The 22,539-nt window shown below is 36.2% G+C and overlaps 1 protein-coding gene and 1 pseudogene across 1 annotated transcript in view; one reads left to right on the top strand and one right to left on the bottom strand.

The window, feature by feature from the left end:
• LOC148948674 (uncharacterized) overlaps positions 1 to 10,393 on the top strand; it is a 77,937-nt gene extending 67,544 nt beyond the window's left edge. The window contains exons 10-12 of the mRNA XM_089094039.1: positions 2,309 to 2,462; positions 5,443 to 6,236; positions 9,084 to 10,393. Coding sequence (XP_088950165.1) covers positions 2,309 to 2,462; positions 5,443 to 6,236; positions 9,084 to 10,231 — 2,096 coding nt within the window. The 3' untranslated portion in view covers positions 10,232 to 10,393. The remainder of the gene's footprint in view (positions 1 to 2,308; positions 2,463 to 5,442; positions 6,237 to 9,083) is intronic.
• Positions 10,394 to 10,495: 102 nt separating this feature from the next.
• On the bottom strand, positions 10,496 to 22,013 carry LOC148948673 (uncharacterized; annotated as a pseudogene).
• Positions 22,014 to 22,539: the final 526 nt, after the last annotated feature.

Genomic DNA, 22,539 nt, shown 5'->3' with positions numbered 1-22,539 from the left:
AATGAGGATAAAAAGAAAGTCTGGATCTCTACGTTTAACAAAAAAGGTTAATGAGCCATCTAAAAAGGATGAAGCTTTACTTGATGAGTTGGAAACCCATTTTGTAGACCTTTTGAAACTTTGTGATGGTCTTCACTAATTATGAATGCTCTTTAAATTAGAAATCGTTCTTACATTTGAAGTATCTTTCTATTAAATTTCAACTACAGATCTCAACTACAGATTGTTTTTCAAAGCCATACGTTAAACACTGTTGACCAATATATAACTTCGCTCCTCATAATCTTGCTTCTTAAACACTGTTGACCAATATATAACTTCACTCCTCATAATCTTACTTCTTTATTTTCTTCTCTAGCACGTTCAAGAAAAGTATTTAGGAGGTTACGACTAGATGGTTCACGATGTGAATAATCTGGACTAACACCAAGACCCGCTCGTGAACTTACTCAACACTGATCGCATACCTTGTGTATTGTTTACCGGAAATGTCTCTAGTGTCCATCATTTTCAGATTTCTTATTTTTACTAAGCTTAGTATTTTCACTACATCTTCTCGTAACGAAGAGCCTCCGTTTGCAGGATCGAAACTATAGAAGACCAAATTACATCTTTTAGATTCATTTTCTAGTGGTTACAATTTTACGTTAGTAACTGGTAATTCAGCTTACAAACCAAGGTAATCCTTCTTCATTTGTTACGCATTCTCCGAAAACGTCTCTACTGTTGAATCAATTCGCAACGAAATAGCCGATAGGCTTTCTCTGAGATCTTGAACCTGCGAAGAGATTATTTCTACTTTGTTCAATTTTTTATCAATTTCTTCAAAGGTTTCAGATAAATTAACAGAAACCATAGTTAATCCAAAAATGTGGTAAAAATGATGTGAAGGATTACTAATCTTTCTGTGGGGGCTGAACCTCACAAATTTATCCAAATGCCTATTCCAGCCAAACTGTGGGAGATGGGCCTTCCTTCAACCTGAACGTGAGTGGAAACTCCAGTTAATGTGCCTATTCTTTTTTTCACAAAATATCGACGGTACTTGTGCATCATATCTTACACACGAAAGAAGTCAAGTTAGGTTAATGCTAATGAAATAAAATAGGATGAAAATATAATAGTTTATATATTACAAACCAAGGTAATCCTTCTTCATTTGTTACGCATTCTCCGAAAACGTCTCTACTGTCGAATCAATTCGCAACGAAATAGCCGATAGGCTTTCTCTGAGATCTTGAACCTGCGAAGAGATTATTTCTACTTTGTTCAATTTTTTATCAATTTCTTCAAAGGTTTCAGATAAATTAACAGAAACCATAGTTAATCCAAAAATGTGGTAAAAATGATGTGAAGGATTACTAATCTTTCTGTGGGGCTGAACCTCACAAATTTATCCAAATGCCTATTCCAGCCAAACTGTGGGAGATGGGCCTTCCTTCAACCTGAACGTGAGTGGAAACTCCAGTTAATGTGCCTATTCTTTTTTTCACAAAATATCGACGGTACTTGTGCATCATATCTTACACACGAAAGAAGTCAAGTTAGGTTAATGCTAATGAAATAAAATAGGATGAAAATATAATAGTTTAGAAACAAATTTGGGGGGGGGGGGGGTAAATCATAGTATATATTAGATACGTAACCAAATCTTGGTACCTCCCCCCCCCCCCTAAACCCACAAAAACAATAGTTTAGATATTGTAAACACAATGATAAACCACGCTTTGCGATCCGTCTATCCATTATAAATACCCGTTTGACTGGTTTCCTTTAGTGTTTCCCTACAGAGTATATAGCGGTGTGTAGGATATAATGCACAAGTACTACATCGACTTAACACCTTAAGTGTTAAGTCAAGTTAAGTTAGTCCTATCCAATAGGAATTAATGATGGACTCAATATTTAAGTATTTTTACCGAGTCTCTCCTTGGTGTATTTATTTTTCCAAATTAACTTCATCGATCCAAAATCCAATTTGTAGTATTTCGCAATCACTTACTGAACTTCATGTAATCTGATTAAGTTCAAAGTTAAATCTTTTATGTACATCAAGTGCATGAAAAGGCGATGAAAACTATCCTAAGAAAGTAGTTTTTTGTCTGTTGGGTTAATGAATTTCGTGTTGGAATTGCTTCTATAAATCATAACATGTTGGACCATGTGACTTTGGGGAATTAGATGGTGTCAAAAATATAAATTATTCAAGACTTCGATGTATGCTTTTCTTTTCTTTTCTAGTTTTTTTTTTCCCTGTTTTCAAAGTTGGGCTTTAGCAAACCTGTTTTACATATTTTCTGTTTCTTAGAATTTGTGGGGCAACAAGAAATGCTCCTGAGTGTTCTGTTTCAAACTGTCATTTGGCGTATAAACATTTTAAATCGTATTGGGCAGCCCCTTGAAGTCATTCATGTTGGAAAAGCAGCATTATTTTATGCTCAAGTTAATGGTTTGGCGGTTAGGTAAGACCCACTCTTTTATTCTTTAATATTTAGTAGTGACATCTAGCTTTATGTCTTATATAAAGCATCATGTTATTTTGCAATCTTGGCTATTAAAAAAATTCATTTGATGCTCTAAACTTTAAGAAAAAGACAGTAAAAAGGAAAGAAATATTAAAATGTATTAAGCAAATCAAGAACTATAGACAAATGGTTAAATTCTTAAATTTTGGAATGGATAAGTTTAACACTGTTAAAGTTAGTGATGCGGTATTCATCTTCCACTAAATCAAATGGCAATGAAGTGATGGAAAAATTCTCTAAGTGAAAGTGCTCAATTATGATGTATCTTTGTTTATCGTTTTAGATTAACGTTTTGTTTGGAAAAGTACATACCAAAATTAATTAGAATGTGTTTTCCAAGTATATTCTATTTCATCTATACCTAATACAGTTTATTGTGGTTACCTTAATAGCAGTGGTAACGTTGGATATGCAACGTTGTAGCAGATGTGTAACGTTGGTACTTCGAAAAAAAAACGCAGGTGGATACCGCGGTCCTTTGGGTCCTTGTTATCCGACAGTTTTTATAGAATTTAATTAAGAGTCTAACATTGTTTAATAAGAGTACGACAGTAAAATGATTAGTTGCTAGTAAGTTTATGGACTTCCGGTAGCTTTTAGCTGCTCCCCCCACACCCGAACGAAAATCCTAAATACGCTACTGACAGTAAGATAGGTTGTCAAAATATGGGTTTGCTCGCCGTTCAACTGAGGCCAAACTAAAAGGAGGGCGTCTCCAAATGTGGTAGAATACAAATATGGTGGAAAGCGGCTATGAAAAAGATTGGTAAAATTTTATAAGAGGAAGCATAAAGTCCCAGGGGGCTTGTCAATAGTATTCGGAATACATTCAAGTGCACTTGGTATTTGTGTCAAATCTTTGGCTTCTATACCAACAATCTAGCATTTCAACCAGTATTGTATATACGGTGCGTGCTCTTTTTCTGTAACATTGTGAAGACACTTCATCGTATCAGCCAAAACTCTTCTACTATGTAAAATTGGCTTCCACTCTTGTCTTTTCCGAATTCGGGAGCAAGAACAAGCTGAACCACGGCTCTATGGTGGTTTAGGTGGCACAACAACACTTTGCATGTGCTGTAAATTTTTTGTATTGGATAGAAGAGGATAGTTATTTCCAAAGTTTAAGCCAGGGTGCCAAAAGAGGAGAGTATAATCAGTATGAAAGAGAGTAGGATCTTGAACTTTGGACAGTTTGACAGTTGAACTTTTCAATGAGTTTAAGAGGGGAGGCCGTGTTATTTAGAACAAATATAAAAAAAAGTATAATAGAACAAATGTCAAAAGCTGGTTGTTCATAAGGACAAAATTATTAAAAATTCTTTCCGTGGCAAATGACAAAAATATAGGGAGGGTAAGGAAATATCGACTTGAAGTATGACTGAACCCACAAAGATTTTGGTAAATAAAGTTTTTATACTTTTCAGGGTCTTCCTTATGACCCTTATTTTGTATTAATTGATTAGATTAATTATTGTTATTAAATCATAAAAAATGGCATTAGTATAATTTTTTTAATATTTAAATCCCACCATATGTTTAGCCATGTTGGCCAGTGACTTTCATGCTAATTATAGAAGAATCCAGACATTTCAGTATAGGCCTAAAGTAATTTGTTCCTTGGGGAATTATGCTAATTTTAGTAACAAAATTGCTGTTACTTTTTTAAAATTTTGATGTTGATCAGTTACGGGATTGCCAGTTATTAACTCTAGTACATCAATGTTTGAATTATGTCGCACCACCCTATTTACTGGATATGTTTTTTACCAATTCTGTTTAACATTCTTATAAGATAAGATATTTATTTCAAAAAATGACTATCACAAGCCCCGAAGGTCCGAATTCGCATTTCGGGGTCATATAATAAAAAAAGACATAGAAATAGCACAACAACTAAAAAAACTGGCTAAAAAATGACAAAAACAAAAATATCAGAAAGGCAAAGCCATTCATTAGTCTAAAAACCAAAAGGTGTCAAATGTAAGAAAGCTAAAAAGGCACAAATTAAAACAAAACCAAAAAAAAAAATTGAGATAAAAATAATGTTAAAAAGGTTTAAAAGAGAGTATATAAAAAGGGAGGGAACGGAAGAGCCAAACGGACACCAGCATGGGTATCACCAGTAAAAAAAAAAAAAAAAAAAAAAAAAAAAAAAAAAACTAGTGGTTTATTTGATCAGTGATGAAGGGGACAAATGTTTTTTCATATCTGGATTTTAAAAAACGGATGGGGAACAAGATAGGGATGGGTTCAGAAACAGTTCGTGGCAGGCGGTGTCTGGATGGGGAGTGTCTTTTGTGGAAAATTTTTTCAGTGTGAGGGTTTAGTATTGCATTTTTCGAAAAGCAGAGGCATAAAGTTCCTCTCCTGCGCTCAAGAGTATCTAGCTTGGCCTTTTTTAAAAGGAGTGAATCCGGTACCAAAGTTTCTTTAAAAATTTTTCTTAGGGCTCTTTTTTGAATAGATTCAATTTTATCTGATTCATCACGGGAGATGCCAGGATGCCAAACTGGACAAGCATATTATCTAAGGGAAATGCGTTGAGATCGCCCCTGCTTATTGTCATATGAGCATACCATCTGGAATAGACTCATGAACAGCATTAGGGGGCTCTGATCAGTTTCTTCATTTAAATCACAAGTAAAAAAAAAAAAAAATGTTCTTAGTCGAGATGGAGGGTGAGAGCGGAATTTTTGTGAAGATCATTGTTTAAATATTTTTTTAGTTTCATTTTGTTTCTTCTTCCTCTTTGTTGTCTTTATTTTTGTGTTGTTCATAATTTAATTAACTAATTGAGTCATTGTGAACAGGTTATTTTACCTTCTAGTTGTGGTCATGTTTGTTTAATTAACTTTTTTTTGTGAATGGATGAAAAAGACGGAATCCATCCATCTAACTTTTCAGTTTTTTTAAGGACGGTTGAGCTACTTAATCAGTTGGCACTCTGTGACCTTATGATGGAGGATGCTATGAATAGTGTTGTTAAGATTCAAGCAGTATTGAGTATTATGCAGGAGGGAATGAAAAGTTGTTCAAACTCGTCAGCTCATCAACTAGTAAGTCCATCAGTAGTGTCGAAGAAGCAAATTAATCGTGAAGATAGTTATATATCAGACGAGTTTTTGCGGAATTTCAATTTAAAAACCAAAATGAACGAAGATACTGTTGTACATACGTCAAACAGTTCATCAAAACTGAGGAATATTCCGAAGAAGGTTGAGCTTATATTTTCTCATTCAAGAGATTGCAAGTGTCCGACATGTGATAATCTGCCTCTCCTTATGCAAGTCTGTATATTAAATCAAATAGTGGCTAGAACTGAGATTATGCTGAATGAATTTGACTGTGAAACTATAAAAGCTGACAACTTAGAATACATCATTGAAAAGGTTGCTGAGTTAACCAAATTTCCTTTAAAAACTTCTGATGTTTCCCATTTTTCTGAAGAATGCGTTAAAAAAACAGCATTATTGTGCATTGACACAATTTTAGAGTATGCTATTATCTATGGTTTCCGCAAGCAATACAAAGACGTCAAGCGACATTTATACAGAGTGACAGGTATTATGTCTAACTTGAAGGGATCACTTTGCATGCTACTCGGCTCTATTCTAGAAAAATATGATGCTCTTCACTTCAGCTACGAAATGGACGTTTCATCTACCGACGAAATAGAGGCTGTTACAGCTGGTGTTCAAAACCTAAATGGTAAGCTATATTATTATTTAAACTTCTATTTGAATATGGAAGGAGCATTGATAATTTTAAACAGGCAGTGGCTCTTCTCCGGTGAGCATTTTATACAAGCCCTAAAAAAATTCATAAAAAATCGACTCGGTACGGTTTGTAGTTGGCTGCGTTGAACTGTCGAGGTCTACTCTTTAGATTATTTGTCATCGTTCTCGCTCTTGAAGGAAATTGATTTGATAGGTATTGCGTTTCTTGATAATATTTCTAGTTCCTTTGTGTCTGTCACTGGTTATAATTCTTCTTTTTTTAGTAAGTTTCACACTAATAGGAAGCATGGAGACAATGCTTTATTTGTAAATTGCAGTATACCAGTTTGAATAGTCAGTGATCTTGATATGTTTCAAAAATGGCACCTGAATTTTCGTTAGCGAATAACTAAATAGTAATTCAGTCGCACGTTCAGGTCTGCAGTCAGTGCAATTTTTATCTAACGCGCTAGTTGCTGTTTTATTCCCTTAGTGTGGAATCCCTGCGAGAGTTTAAGTTCCGTCAACATCTCACATTTATTACATTTTCACAGATTTTAGAATTATCCAAAGCAATGTGGTTTTCGGTTTTACTTCTGATCATTTTCTTGGATTGGCTTGTGTAACCCCTGACCCGTGTGTGACCTTGTGACCTGTAAACCATTCAAAAATCGAACAAAAGAGAAAAACAATCCAAGAAACTGGATGAATGCTTTGTTGAGAAGCTGAAAGTGAGGTTGGAAGAGCGGAGTTTGTCCGAGGTCTGTATACTGAGATACAAATTCCAAAAAGGCATTGTAACCTTTTGTCTAAAGATTTTAGGCAGTCCTGAATGAAGTGTGCCTGCCAAGACTGCTACTATGGCCGAGGTATAAATTCCCACTTGAACCATGATTGTCAATGGAATTTTAAAGTCAATAAAGAATAAATAAGTTATGCATGTGTTTTCTGCAAAATCCCACTGAAAAAATAATATACAGATGTTCAAAGCTCACAAAAATAATTTAGCAGAACTTCTCTGTTTCGCTTTCGACTATGTTCCAAAAGACTTTGTATTTCGTTCACTCTTGTTTTGGAAATAACAGGATAATTCACTTCCACAAGATATGATATCTTACGATATGAAACATGTCCCTGGTCCTATCTTCCCTGGTATAAAGAAAATATTTAACACTATTTCCCACGTTATGCTGGGTCTTCTCTTATTTCTCATTTATATTAATGACGCCTCTAGTGCTCTTAAAGATCTTGGACTAAAACCATGGATGTTAAATATCTTAAAGATCTTGGATGTTAGTTCCTGACGGCAAAAGCCAATGATAAATTAACAAATATATACAATTTTAAGTTCTTTAGTACGCCTACTCTATTGGTTTCAAGATGATAGACTAAAGCTGAATTGATCATCGCTTCCCTAGCCAATTGTCAACCTTAGCAAATTGCCTGCGTAAATAGTTGATAAGAATCAAGCCATTAAGCTTGCAACAGTGTTGAGGACGCTTTGCCTCTTCCTGTGAAGCGAATTGGTCTTTTTGATATAAAAAATGTCACTTACTTAATTGTGACCAAAGAATATAGACATTAATTTTTGATAGTTGTACCTGCGTACATTATTTTTTCCTCAGATGTTTGGGTAGTAGGTGCCGCCAGGTTACAGTTGGTTTATTTTCTTCTGAATTTTAACACTATATTCTAACATATACGAATGAGCTCGTGTATAATATAGTACCGGAACATGGGCTTCGCCTGCGCCCCGGCACGTGACAGGCTTGTATATATTGCAGGCTTTGAATGTAAATAAATCTGACGTCACTCCCACAATTTTTTTTTTTTTTTGGGCATGAATTTAATTCCTCTTTCCTGTTTATCCTTAACAGACGCCAAAATAACTTAATTCTATTGAATCTTTGACCAATAAATCTTTTTTTTTTGAGGGTCCAAGAGACTATCACTGAGTTCATCCCAGTGATGTTATAATTTAAATGAAAAATTTTCCTGAAAACAAATGAAGTTTAAATTAATGTTAAAGTTGCTCAACGTACATTAATTAGCTTCGCTTCAGTATACCTTTGTTATTCTTAATAACCAGAAATGAGCCAAATTCTCTTTTCTCCGGCCACCGATTCTTGTCCTTCGTGTTTTGCTACAACCGGATAGAGTTTCCAGTGCACTATAGTTGAGCTTAGGCCCATTTTTACAGCTCAAAGAGAAGGTAGACACAGCGATCCCATTAATTTGAACTGTTTTTTTTTTTATTACTTAACTATTATATTTTAATCATGAATAAAACCATTTACTACATGACGAAAACAATGGACATATAAGTAAGGAAAAGACTAGGAATCTATGCTTCCAAGCAATGGTTTAAGGTTGCTGTTATAAATCCATCCTGGAGAGATTGGATGATAAAACTGAAAAAATTGCTTCAGGAAGGGGCAAGCCCAGGAGTTTTGTGATCGGTCCTTCATAACAGATTTGAATTTGTGGGAAAAAATAGACACCAGAAAGCAAAACGAAATCTGTTTTCTTTATTTTAAATTTGTTGTGTAGAACTTCAAATGCAACTTTCTAAACAGGAACCGTTTTTTTTTTTGTAGTCTTTGAAATAAGCTATTCTGTGACATGAAACTCTTCTAACATTGTGGATTCATTCCTATTGCCTCCGTAAGGAGTCATTCCTTAAGCAGTATTTTTACATTTCGTTTTAAACTAGAAAAAAAATACTTCCCTAACTCTATTTTCCTTCCTTTGTTTCTTTGTCTCTTTCTCACTTACTTTCTCTTTGCTTCTGCCTCCTTGATTTAATTTCCTTTTGATTAATTATTCTTCTTTTTTTCAGTTGAGGAGGAATTCAGCCCTCGTCTTAAGACTCCGAGTAGAATTTCTAAAAAAGAAGAAGCTCTCCTTAAAAATGCTCCTCGCCGACGACGAAAGGAAGAAGCTCAAAACATAATTGATGAATGGAGTGCAGATGCTGAAGCTGACAAAGAATTCAAAAGACGTAACTTACTCTCAGACTTAAAGTTCCGACTTCCTCCTGAAACTCCCGTAGCTTCAAAGAAAGAAAAAATAAGAGTCTATGCTGAAAGTGATGACACGGAAATTCTTACTCAGAAAATAGAGGACAAAAGTAAAAAGGTGTTGAATTCTAAAGTTACGCGAGACCAAGGAAGAGTATCTCGTAAAGTTGCTACTGCTGCAAAGTCCATTGATATCATAGCATCCTCCAACTCCTTAAGAACCAGTCAATGGGAAACTGTTAATTCGAATTCAAGCACTACTCATTCGCCAGAAAGAATTCCGGCAAGGAGGAAGGCTACACATAACATCAGATGTTCAGTTGACATCGATCCCAAAGATGAAAAGGCAAAAGCTGCTAGTTCAAATTCAGTCATATCTAGACCAGACATTACGAAATCGAAACGAGCTACTAGGAATGCTACTCAGTCGCTTGGAACTAGTTTCAGCACTAATGAAACATGCTCTAATGTAAGTGATAAATCTGTTAAATTGATAGCAACAGTCTCAGGTGCTTCAAAATTTTCCAAAGAAAGTAACCAACACGAAAAGATGATGAAGATACCGAAGCCTTGTTTGAATTCGAAGCTACTAAAAGAAAATAGGCGTCCCGAGCCAATTTCTCCTTTACTTTTTGATGACAATGAGGATGTCGATGAGATTTTTATGGCACCCAGCTCTTCTTTAACATATCCCCGAAAAAAAGAACTAGAATTAGTTGCAGAATCAAAATCTCGCACAAAAAAAAGTGAAGTCGAAGGCAGATTTAAGGTGCCAAAACCTTCTTCGAAGGCTAGATCCTCCAAAGAAGAAAATACTAAAGAAACAAATTCACCTTTACTTTTTGAAGACAGTGACGAAAACGAAAAAAAGTGTAAAACCTCGAAGTGTGCACTGAAATCCTATCGAGGAAAGACAACCTCAACTGGTGCAACGATTAAAAAAAATGAACGCAAGGCAAATTGTTGATATATAATTCAATAGATTAGGTGAATTCATGACGAAATCAATTTCGAACTTAGGTTTTTGTTAGGTCGATCTTTTGGTCATATTCAAGTGTAAAGTTCTAAATTTCTTTATCTGCTTTCTGCATTTCCAAGTCAGTTTGCTTTTTTCTAATAAATATGTACTTGTTAATCTTGAATATCTTAATTTTAACAACTTGGATTAGAAGTATTAGTGTGCACATTTTGGTATTACTTCAGATCATTTCTTTTAAATCATGCTTTTCTGTCAAAAATATTGACCGATTGACTCTTGAAGTTGGTCCCTGACGGAGATAGACCGAGCATACAAGGCTAGTGCTCTTTCGGTGCTGTGCGATGATTCGGGGTCCACTCTGTCATTATCTCCTTCCTCCATTCCTATATCAAGAAGTGAAAACCTGCATGTGTGGCTTCATAGTGGTGTCAGCTCGGACGTCTCATGATTTTGTCTAACTAGAACCCTAACTGCAAGTAGCACTGCAGGGGAATCTTGAGGAGTAGCTATAGATGTAAAATTCAATACCTGGATTTTATCTTGTGACTATTCGCTGAAAAATTGTGAAATGTTACTGGGGGGGGGGGCAATAAAGAGTTGAAAATAAGACACTGGGTTAGAATTTTATGATTTTACAAATTTTCTGTTGCATCAGACAACAACTAAGAAGCTTGATAAAGGTTATGATTCTTCCTCTACCCCTTTCCCCAAACTACTAACCATGAGCAAATCCTTCCAGGCGTTTACGTTAAGAATATTTCCAGCCTTCTACTATTAAAGTCTCTGTATTCTAATCCCAGACCTCAGTCCCTCCAGACCCCAGTCTGTCCCCCCCCCAGGCTGAAATTTAGTTTCTCCAAAAATGTTGTCAAAAGTAAGAGAAGCCTGCATATCTCAAGCATCCACAGAAACGGGTCAGTTTTCTTTAGTACATCTTTACCTTTTTTATTACTATATGGCTCATTTTTCAGTTTTCTCTGTCATTTTCACTTGATTATGGGAAAACTGACCCCAACTTTGCCTCCCCCTCCCCCAGGATTTTGACGAAATTACGCCATTCGTTGGGGTGTAGGTTTAGTTATTTACTAAAAATGTAGTTTCAAACAATGAACTGGATAACCTCCATTCCCTTGTGAATCAAAATGCTTGACAAGTTAAAAAATAAGTGCAACACATTTACAAAAATAGTGAGTTATCTGAAAAATAATCATACAGAAGGGACAAAACCGTGATTGAAAAAATACCCAAGCAGGAATCGAACGCTTGACACTGATTTGAAGTCCAACGCTCTACAAACAGAACCAGGGCTGTGTTAATCAAATTTAATCTATTGGTGTTTGTAGTTTGTAGTACTATAGTTGCGTAATTAAGGGTGCTTGGAGGTGGAACATACGAGAGGTGTTCTAGCAAACCTCCAGTTAAGGTTTAGGACCATAATTATTACAATGATACCGTTCTATAGTTTCAAGCTTTTCCTCTTAAGGAGGGGCACCAAAAATTTAGTGCAAATGTGCAAATAAAATTAAATGGACAGGGATTTACTGCCTTAGCAAACGGTACCAAGGGTGGGAAGAGACTTTCTCGTTGTACCGTTTAATTTGTTCAATTATAGCTGCCGTTGGGTCCGCAATTTTAAAATTTTTAAAAAGGTGCGAATTTCTTGTCCACGGCGGGAGCCGCAACAAGAACTTCGCATACATAAAAAACGCGGATCTGAGCTTTTTTTTCTCTGGCTCAGGAAACATTCTCCAAAAAGGGATTAGATACAGGAAATGGGGAAGGGATACTGCGTTATAAAGTCGAGCCAGAATTGAACGGTTGAAACGAATTTTAGATGAGACTACTCTGCTGTAAGCAAAAGCCAGGCATTTACGGAGATGATCAATAAGAAGGGAGCGGGTAGTTTTTAGATCCTTTCCAATTGGTAAACCAAGGTAAATAATTTTCAAGACAGGGGCTACAGATAGTTCTCCCAGCCTCAGAGACGAGACCTCTTCTTGGCGCCAGTTGAACAGAAGAATATCCCACTTCTGCGGGTTAAATTCAAGACCAATGCGACTGTAATTTGATTGTAGTGTGGAGAAGGTGGTCTCTGTACCTGCGACTTTGCGGCTGGGGTTCAGAATGTCATCGGCGTAAGCTATCATTGTAACGTCTGTGCCACGAGCTATGCATGTTGCATTGATAGTAGACTGTGGTTCAATAATACAATTATTAAAGGCACAAGGAGATGTGACTGATCCTTGTCGAGCACCCTTTTTTACTGGGACCACAGGATTCCCTCGGTAGTACAGCATCACGTCTGGTGTATATTCAGTGAGGGATCGACCATGGCCAGGAAGTAAAAGTTCAGCCTCTAGGTGGTCGTACATATCTTTAATGGGTAGTAGGATGTCCTTCTGTACACCTCTCTTTCCTTTATCCAGAATGAGTTGGTCATAGAGAAGTGAGTCATAGGCAAGGCAGACGTCATCTAGACCTATAACAATGGATTCCTTCGATTCATCAGCGTCAGTCAAGACTAAAGCCAAAGCAGAAATCTCGTGGTCGCAACCAAAACGCTTCTGGAACCCAAACTGGGAAGGAGGAGTCAAGAATTTTCCCTGGATTTCATCAATGACCAAAAGTTCAAAAACTTTGTAAAGATTTGGTGCTACTGTGATCGGTCTGAACGGAGCACACTCCGAAGTACTGTTTCCTTTCTTCAGGACTGGCCTAAGCGACGCAGTACCAAATGCTGATGGTACGAGTCCAGTAGTGAAGATCATCTGAAAGAGAAGAGTCTGGTGCCCCGTGAAAGTCTGGCTGCAATGGCTAAGGTGAAGGGCAGATGCACGGTCAATGCCAGCCGACTTCTTATTTTTCAACCATCAGATTGTGGACGCAACCTGTGATTGGGTAACTAGGAAATCTGTATCTGGAATTGATGAGAGGAGGGATGAAATTTTTTCTTGAACAGAAGTGTTTAGCATCCTGTTTTGGGACTGCAAACTCATCAAGGTAATTGTTTATCCATATTAAAAATTGGATGTCTAGCTCAGGGCCTGGTGACTCCGTCTTATCAAACATTTATCATGGCATATTAGTATTTTTAATTGCTTTTTCAGGAAGCTCAGATTTCAACTGCACACGGTGACGAGCAAGTTCCTTCGTTAGAAATAAGGTGTAATTTCATAGCTCGATTGGTTGGATTCTCGGTGATTTTAACCTCGCCATTTTCCATCATTGACGATCGGCATTGCGCGCAAAAACCAGTTCAGGTTTTTCAGGCGATTGCTTTTTGTGATGCCACCAACAGCCAGGTGAATCAAGAATTGCGCTTAGAACACTGGAATGACCCAGTTCCAAATTTTCTGTAGCATTCATTACCAGGATGGTACATTCTAGGCATAGAAATAAAAACGAGACACGGACATGGAACTTGAAAGAAAATCTTCAGCTAAAATGTGGCTGCCTAAGTCAGGATTAGCACTGGCAGGTAGTAAGGGTCTATCTCTACGGGTGCCTTGGTCCCCATGCGGCCTCTATCTGTACAAGCGCCCTGGTTCCCATGGGGTCTCTATCTAAACGAGCGCCATGGTCCCCATGGGGCTCTATGTATGAGCCCCCTGTCCCCATGAGGCCTCTATCTGTACGCGTGCCCTGTCACTTTTTGATTGATTGCTTCCGGTCTTGATGCTATGATCTTCCTCTGGCTGCTACACAGATACAGATGTCCTGTCACTTTTTTGATTTATTGCTTCTGGTTTTGAAACTATGGTCCTTCCCTGGTGCTTAAACAGATAGTGTGGTCACGACATGCCTATGTTGATAAAAGCGATCATCCATACATTGATACAACCAGTCCTCCACTGGGATAGGCATTGATACGACTGGTCCTCCACCGGGATAGGCATTGATACGACTGGTCCTTTACCGGGACAGGAATTGATATGACCGGTCCTCCCCCGGGATGGGTATTATTATGAGCAGTCTTTCACCAGGACAGGCATTGATACGACCTGTCCTCCACTAGGATAGGCATTAATACGACCGATCCTCCATCGGGCTAGGTTTCAAAACTCAGAGGCAGGTGAATGGGAAGTTTTTCAATAGTCAGACACATAAACAGGATTTTCAGTTGTTTTTTTTTCAAAGTCAGAAACAAGAAAAGGAATTTATTCAAAAGTCAGAAAAATGTGACCCGGATTTTTTTTCTTCAAAAAGTTGAAAAACACACAAACAGCATTTCTTCATAACATTCAAACTCAATGACATGTCAATGAGATTTTCAAAAGCTAGAGACGCATCAACTAGATTTTTCAACAATTGGAGACATGTGAATTGGATTTTCTCTTTAATTTAGAGTTAGAGACATATTAATTGGGATTTATCAAGATTCAGAGGCAGTTGAATGAATTTTTTTTCAAAAGTCTGACTTATACAATCAATTTTCATGGATTTTTATCAAATTCAGAGAAACAAGAACGGGAATTAAATCGTAATTCAAAAGAAACATGCAAAACAGTTTTTTTCAAGAGTCAAAGGCATATGAATCATTCTTCTTTTTGCAAGAGGCAGTGAGATATGATCGAGCTTTTCAAGAGACAGATACAATGTTATTGCAGGTTTTCAAGAGTCAGGGGCACATCAAAATAAATTTTCACGAATGTTTACCACAATCTAGGGTACGCGAACTGTATTTCTTTCCATACTCAGAAACGTGAAAACATAATTGTTTAAAACGTCATACGCATGACAGGGACTTTTTTTTTAGAACCAGTGACAGACGAATAGAACTTTTCAGAAGTCAGACACATGAATAGGACTTTCAGTTTTCTTCTACCCTAATTCAGAGAAAGGTGAATATAATTTTTTCAAATTCAGGAACATGTGAGCCATATTTTTTTTTTAAAGTTGAAAAGACACAATCATGTTTTTTTGTGATTTTTCAAGTCAGAGGTAGGTGAATGAAGTTTGCAAATAAATGCAAAACATAACATTTTTTCGAAAGTTAAAAGCACATGAATGGGACTTTTTTAAGAGGCAATGAGATGTAAATGGGATTTTTTTTTCAAGAGTCAAAGGCATATATGAATATGTGTTTTTTTGTAAAAGTCAGAGACATGAACGAGAATATTCAGGATTTTTTCCAAAGTGTGAGACAGAGGATTTTTTCTTAAATCAGAAACGAGCGAATTAGATTCTTTTTTAGAGTTAGCGTTATTGTTGAAAAATCTTGTTGGTGCGTCTCTTGCTTTTGAAAATCCCTGAGTATTCTGAAGAATTCTGCGTGTTAATATAGAGTTAGACGAACATGTTTATATAAAACAAAACAATTAACATCCGGTTCATTCACTAGATTTTTTTCGGGAAAGAAAAATCTAGTGAATCAACCGAAATTTTATTATTATGTTTTGTATAAATATATTAGTTTTAATTTTGATGCTTTAGTATTTCTATTCATGACGATCGCTGTATCTATCGCGGTGGAACCCTGGTCGTATCAATATCTATCCCGGTGGAGGACCGGTCGTATCAATGCCTATCCTGTTGGAGGACTGGTCTTATCAATGCATGGACGACTGCTTGTGTCAACGCAGGCGTTTAAGTGCCCACACTATCTGGGTAGGCAGCAGGGGAGGGCCATAGTACCAAAACCGGAAGCAATCAATCAAAAAGTGACAGGACGTCTGTATCTGTATAGCCACAAGGGGAAGATCATAGTATCAAATACGGAATCAATCAGTCAAATAGCGGCAGGACGTATGTATCTGTGTCGGTCTTATGGGGAAGGACCATAGCATCAAAACCGGAAGCAATCAATCACAAAGTGACAGGACGTCTGTATCTGTATAGCCACAAGGGGAAGATCATAGTATCAAATACGGAATCAATCAGTCAAATAGCGGCAGGACGTATGTATCTGTGTCGGTCTTATGGGGAAGGACCATAGCATCAAAACCGGAAGCAATCAATCACAAAGTGACAGGGCGCTCGTACAGATAGAGGCCCCATGGGGACCAGGGCACTTGTATAGATAAACCCCTTTCTACCCTGGTACTTAGTAGAAAAAAGTTCACAAGGCTGATCTCGCGTCTTCACTAATGTTCACAAACTTCCTTTAAAAATAACCCAAAAATCTTGACGTGTCAAGCTTTCAATGAAGACTGAGGTGTCATCAGCGTCAGATGGTAATTTGTTCTTATTAGGCAGTTTTTTTCAAAACGTGTTTTTAAACTTTTGGGTACTATGGATGATGGTTTGCTCTTTACTAGGTTGTATCTACTGCTGCAACCATGATAGAAGGCAAAAACCCATGATTGAAAAAAAACCTATACCACTACGCTTGATACTTATGCGCGCAATACCAATACGCCCCTTACTGATACGCCTGATACCATATACAGCCCTTTCCTCAGGGACTATGGAGGTTCATATCATCCCCAAAACCATAGTTATTGGACCTTTGAGCTATGTTGAAGAAAATGGCTATTCCAAATTTGGATTGGACGACTTTGGGGGACGGGGCCTTTTTGGGAGGGGGGCTAGCCTCCAACCTTATTGGTTACTTGAAAAGGGCACAATCAAATATAAGTTCCGTTTGAAGAGACCATTAAACATCTCTCTATGATGTTCTTGTTAACCCGAAGTCCTTCTTGAAAAAGAATAAAAGGAGACACATCACTGCTACCCATGCAAACAAGTGATTGTTTTCGTTTTTTCAAGGTGATTGACTGTAATTATCCCATTCAAGGTTTCTGACCATGTTGATTCTAATGGTGCACTTTTGATTTTCGAGGGTATTTCATCCTCTTTTTGACAACACCATAAATTTGATTTTGCAATGAACTTTTACTTTTAAGATTAACTGAAACAATATTTACCATTCCTGGTTCACTGTCAGATGCTATTTTTCTCATTTGGCAGATTTATAGACGCGTTTTTCAACTTTTGATTACTGTTGGTTCTGTGGTTTGCTCTTTATTAGGCTGCAGCTACTGCTGCAACTAGGATATTCATGTTTGCTTGCACAAAAGGAAAATGGGAGGTGGCACTATATTTCTTATTATTGAAAAGGGGCATTAGATATGGCAATTTTCTTTCAAATGAGCATGTTTGAATGTTCTAAGAGCACTGCAGTGGCGGTTATAGGCCTGGGCAGGGGGTAGGGACAGATGCCCTCTCCCCAGTTTTCTGACATCAGAAATCAAATTCGTTTTATTTTATATTTTTTTTGCTCCCATTTAGGTACTTAATTGCCTAAAAAATTAATTTTATATAACTTACCCCCTCCCCCCAGTATATTTGACCTAAAAATACTACCGGCGTGCTGGTTCAGCACAAACACCCCTGCGGAAAATAGAAAACATAAATTAAATAAAAAACAGAGGCATCGGTGTTTCTTGTGCGAAAAAAAATATTTTTATTTTTGTTCAAGAGGGGGGACTGTATATCTCCTTTATAGGTTTTTCACCATTTTAGTTCCAATAGTTTAGTTTTTATTTCAATCGCACATAATTATTGAAGGCTTTAAGGGTCTTTCAAAATTCCCCTTAGTTTGTTTTCCCAATAAACTTTTACTATTAAGATTAGCCGAAATAACAGTTACCATTCCTGAATCAGCTTCGAATTGTGATTATTTCTCACTTGATATTGTTATTAACACCTTTAAATACTTCCAGTTACTATGGACCTTTGCTATTTATTTGATTGCAGCAACAGCTGTAACCATGTTGCCATTGAAAAATTTTCAAATATTGAAACATCGTCATTCAAGCATTAAATCTGCCCTGTGGTAGAGCGTGGGTTTGACCTCAGCTTGGTAATACGGGACACAGAGACCAAATGGGCTGTAGTCACACACTGGAGGGCTGAAGCAAGAATCCTAGTAGTCAAGAAGTGTCGTTTATTCGATACAAAACATTAAATCTTCGACATCAGTAAGCCTTGTTATCAGTTGTCATTCTTCATACTGATGCTAAATTGCTTCTGAAGCGTTGTTGTATTAACCACATATTAATTTGTTGAAAGAGCTGGAAGTGAAAACAAACTGGCTTAGGGAATGCTAGAGTTAAAGTGAATGTATTTTTTGTTGGCTTCTTGCATTATTGCTTTTGAATGCACTGCTGACCTCCAAGTTTCAATTAGCTCTCTCTATCTAAATTTATGAGGAGCTAATAAACGATAGACATGCAAAGTTGAACAAAAACCTAAAGCTAAATAACTATTTTATGTAATTACGGTATGCAATAGTTTTCTGGTTTTACCAAAGTACTAAATTGAGCCTTTTGACACATCTGTGGAATATCTTGATTCTTTTTGTTCTTTGCTTAAGAGTTCTAACTATAACTTTCCTTTTAACTATAACTATCTACAAATTTTGATTGGATGTGTGTTGGGAACTGATGGGCTTGAGAGGGGGGGGGGAGTTGCCCTCCAATCACTTTCGATTATTAAAAAGTGCCCTTTGAATGTTCAATTGAATGAACCCTTTTTGAAGTTTCTACGAAAACACTTTTAATAAAAACCTTATATGCCCCCAGGGTATAAATTACAACCCTTGCCCTAAGAACTGTGAGAGGAGTGTCCTCCTCATAGACATAATTTCTAGATATTTCAACTACGTTGAACAAATTGACTATCTCAAAATTTCAATTGAATGTGTTTGGAGGGTTGGCGTGGAAAGTGATTAGTTGCCTTCCAGTCATTTTCGACTATTAAAAAGGGTACAAGCCATTCCAACTTCCAATCTAATGAGCCCTTTTTGAATTTTCTACGAGTACTCTCTCGATACGAAGTGCCCTGGTCTAAGACCAACCAAAAAAAAAAAAAATAATACATTGTGCCAACATCGTTGTTTGCTTAGACAGCGCTATTGCTCTGCCTATGATTAACGAATTTACCATCATGTCTTATATGTAACTAATTTTTCAAAAGTCTCCGATGGTACAATGGTAAGCACACCAGTGCTAAAGATAGAAGGCAATCATCAAAATTGTCAATCAAAATGCAGATTTTAGTGGAATTTCAATAAAAAAGTTTTTTACTTTAATGAAACTTAGTTTTTTAATGAAAAAAGACACTAGAAGTTTTAATTTTCCGTTTGAATGTGCCTTCTATTGACGTTCCAGGACCACTGGTGCGATACGATTATCCATTGGAAAAAAAAAACGAACAAACAAACACACATCCGTGATCTTTCTTCTGGCAAAAAATATAAAATTCCACATTTTTGCAGATAGAATCTTCAAACCTTACAGTAAGGTTTTCTGATACGCTGAATCTGATGGTGTAATTTTCATTGAGATTCTATTACCTTTACGTTGTGTTTCCCCCTTTTTTAGAAAGTAAGGCAAATTTTCTCAGGCTCATAACTTTCAACAGTAAGACTAAACTTAATGAAACTTACATATTTAAAATCAGCATAAAAATCCAATTATTTTGATGTATCTTTTGGTATCAAAATTCCGTTTTTTAGAGTTTTGGTTACTATTGAATCGGGTTGTCTCTTACTTACAGCTTGTTAACACGAACGGTTTGATCAGGTGTCCAATCAAATTCCTCGTTACTATTATTGTTTATAGTAAGAGTTATTCGTCTTTTCTTAGCGGCTCTAATATTTTTTTTTTTTCAATTTGTCATAATTTGAGTCGTCTTGAAAGTAAAGTTCTTGGCAGTATTTCAACAAAGGTTGGCTTTCAGGAAAATTTGTGCGTAATTTCTCGATAGGAGTTTGTATTTTAAACACCTATTTTATGACGGTCACTGACTTTCCTCCAAGGCAAGCCACCTCTGAGGCTGATTAGCACATATGCAGCGGCCTCAAGATCGTCTTTTTTGCACTGCGTTCTACCAAGATGAGCATTTAATGGAGCATACTGTGGGGACCCCACAAATTTTAGATTTTTTTTCTGTTTAACTCCCCTGTCAAACATTTTGGACAGGCCGAAATCAATGAGGTAAATTAATCTCGGGTTTTTTAGTCCAAGAACAATGTTGGCCGGTTTTATGTCTCTGTGTATAACGCCATACTTATGTATAATTTCTAATTGTTCTATTAGCTGTACAGCAATATCAAGAATTGTTACATATTTTAATTTAACAGTATGTCTTGGATTGCATATATTCCCTATTGGCATCCCCAAAAGGTCTAAAACTAGCGCTGAATAATCCTCTGTTTCCCTATAATAATATACCTTGGCCATTCGTTTCTCGCTAGAAAACGATTTATATATATCTCTTTCAATTTTCAACATATTGTATTTCCGTTTTTTGGTTTTATCAGTGACAAATTGGTATTTTACTGCAAAATATTTTTGACTCTTTCGATCTTGATATTTAAACACCGCTCCGAATGCTCCTGCAGAAATATAACTAACACGATCATACCGATTGCCTAGCGTCACCGGCACAGCTCTATTGAGCTGTTGTTCTTTGGCATCTCCTTCTTTATAAGGTTTGTACTTATTTGTTTTTTTTTTCACTATCAGAGAAGAAATTGGTTGAATTGTGGTAGTTGTTATACCAGAAACATTTTTATTTTGGGACACATGTTTGATTTCGGGTGAAATTAACTGTTGTTCTCTCAGCACAGTACTAATTTCAATTTGATCAGTAGACCTATGTGTTTCAGTTTCTGAATAAAAATTGGAGCTTATTTTGATGTCTGTCGATCCTGCAGCATCTGTAGCCACTTTTTTAGAAGTAGTGGCTGTAGATCTGACGGAATCACAGTTGTAGCCTTCTGAATTGCTGCTAGTTGTTTCGGAGTCGAAACTTAGGCTTTTGCTATTATCGCTGCTAAATTCAACTAAAATACAAATAATTGTGCGAAAGGTTGCTTTTCCATATTGGAAAACAGTCCTTGTGTTTTCATGAACAGCATGAAACACCTTTTTTAAACACTGCTTCATTTTTTTTCGTTTTTTAAATAAAATACTTTCCAAATATATCCACGTTCTAAATGAAGCTAGGAACGTTCCCTGGAAAAGCTTAGACTCTATTACAGAAGTCATTGGTATGAATTATATCCATGAATCACGTATCTAGTATATCAAATCTAACAAAAAATCAAACTAATTTTAAAATTCTCAGGTGTTTTCTAATTTGAACTAAAAAATTAAAATTGTTGCTCAGAAAACATAAATATTTTTGCAATTTACAAAATAACTATAGCGATTCTGAACTAAAACCTAAAATAAAATTTATATTTTATAAAAATAATTTATTATGGAAATATATTTCATATAGCTATATTTCCATAAATAAAAAAAAATAAAAAATAAATTTCATTTTAGTTTTCAGTTCAGAATCGCTATGCTTATTGTGTAAATTGCAAAAATGTTTATATTGTCCGAGCAATAATTTAAATTTTTTAATTCCAATTACAAAAAAAGACTAAAAATTTAGAAATTAGTTTCATTTTTTGTTAGATTGAATATGCTAAATGTGTCATTTATAGGTAGAATTTATACCAGTGACTCAGTAACAGAGTCTAAGCATTTTCAGGTAACGTTCCTAGCTTCATTTGGAACATTGTTATATTTGGAAAGTATCCAGTTTGTATTGATAGCTAGCAGCCTAGTAAGAGACGATCACGTCCCATACTAATAAATACAACAGCCCATAACTCCTAAGACTAGATAAAAAAAAAGGGTAAACTATTAGAACCGCCTTGTCTAATACCCCTGTATAGGAAACTAACTATCCGTTTTAATAACGAGGAATATTCATTGGCTTGAAAAACAACAAAAGTGGCTCCAAGCACGATATTCAGCATCGACGGCATCTTTTGTTTTTCCTTTTTTTTCCAGCCAGCAGGGCACTGGAAAATCTTCCTAATCATTTTAAACTCCTCTAGACATTGCAAAATAAAGCCGTAAGAATCTTTGGTACTTTCTTTCATCGTCCTGCACGACTTCAAAATCTTTCTGAAAATAACTTGATTTTTATTTCTTCATACATTAAACCCTAATCAACCTAGGGATTTGCAATAATCGCCCTGGCATTATGATATTCAGTCTCCGGCGAGTTATTTTTATGAATCACAAATTCTTGTCACCCCTGTTCGCTCACTCGCTTCTTCGTCGGCTCGCTTTAGAGCATATAGAATTCCTTTGGTTAGATGTGAAAGAGATGAATTTTCAATAAGCTGTTTAATGGCTCATTTGAAAGGAAATTGCTACAAGTAGTGCCTTTCGTAATTAAAAAAAATAGATTTCAAAATGGAATCAATTTTCTACGAAAAACTGCATTTTTGTACAACACAGCAGTAGCAAATGTTGGTGACATCATCTTGCATATGAAGATAAAAA

This window comes from Artemia sp. Qi Xiang Cuo, chromosome 9 (genome assembly GCF_049724085.1).
Source record: "Artemia sp. Qi Xiang Cuo chromosome 9, ASM4972408v1, whole genome shotgun sequence".
NCBI classification, from domain to species: domain Eukaryota; kingdom Metazoa; phylum Arthropoda; class Branchiopoda; order Anostraca; family Artemiidae; genus Artemia; species Artemia sp. Qi Xiang Cuo.
The sequence above is the reverse complement of the archived record's forward strand: the minus strand, read 5'-3'. Positions and strand labels throughout refer to the sequence as shown.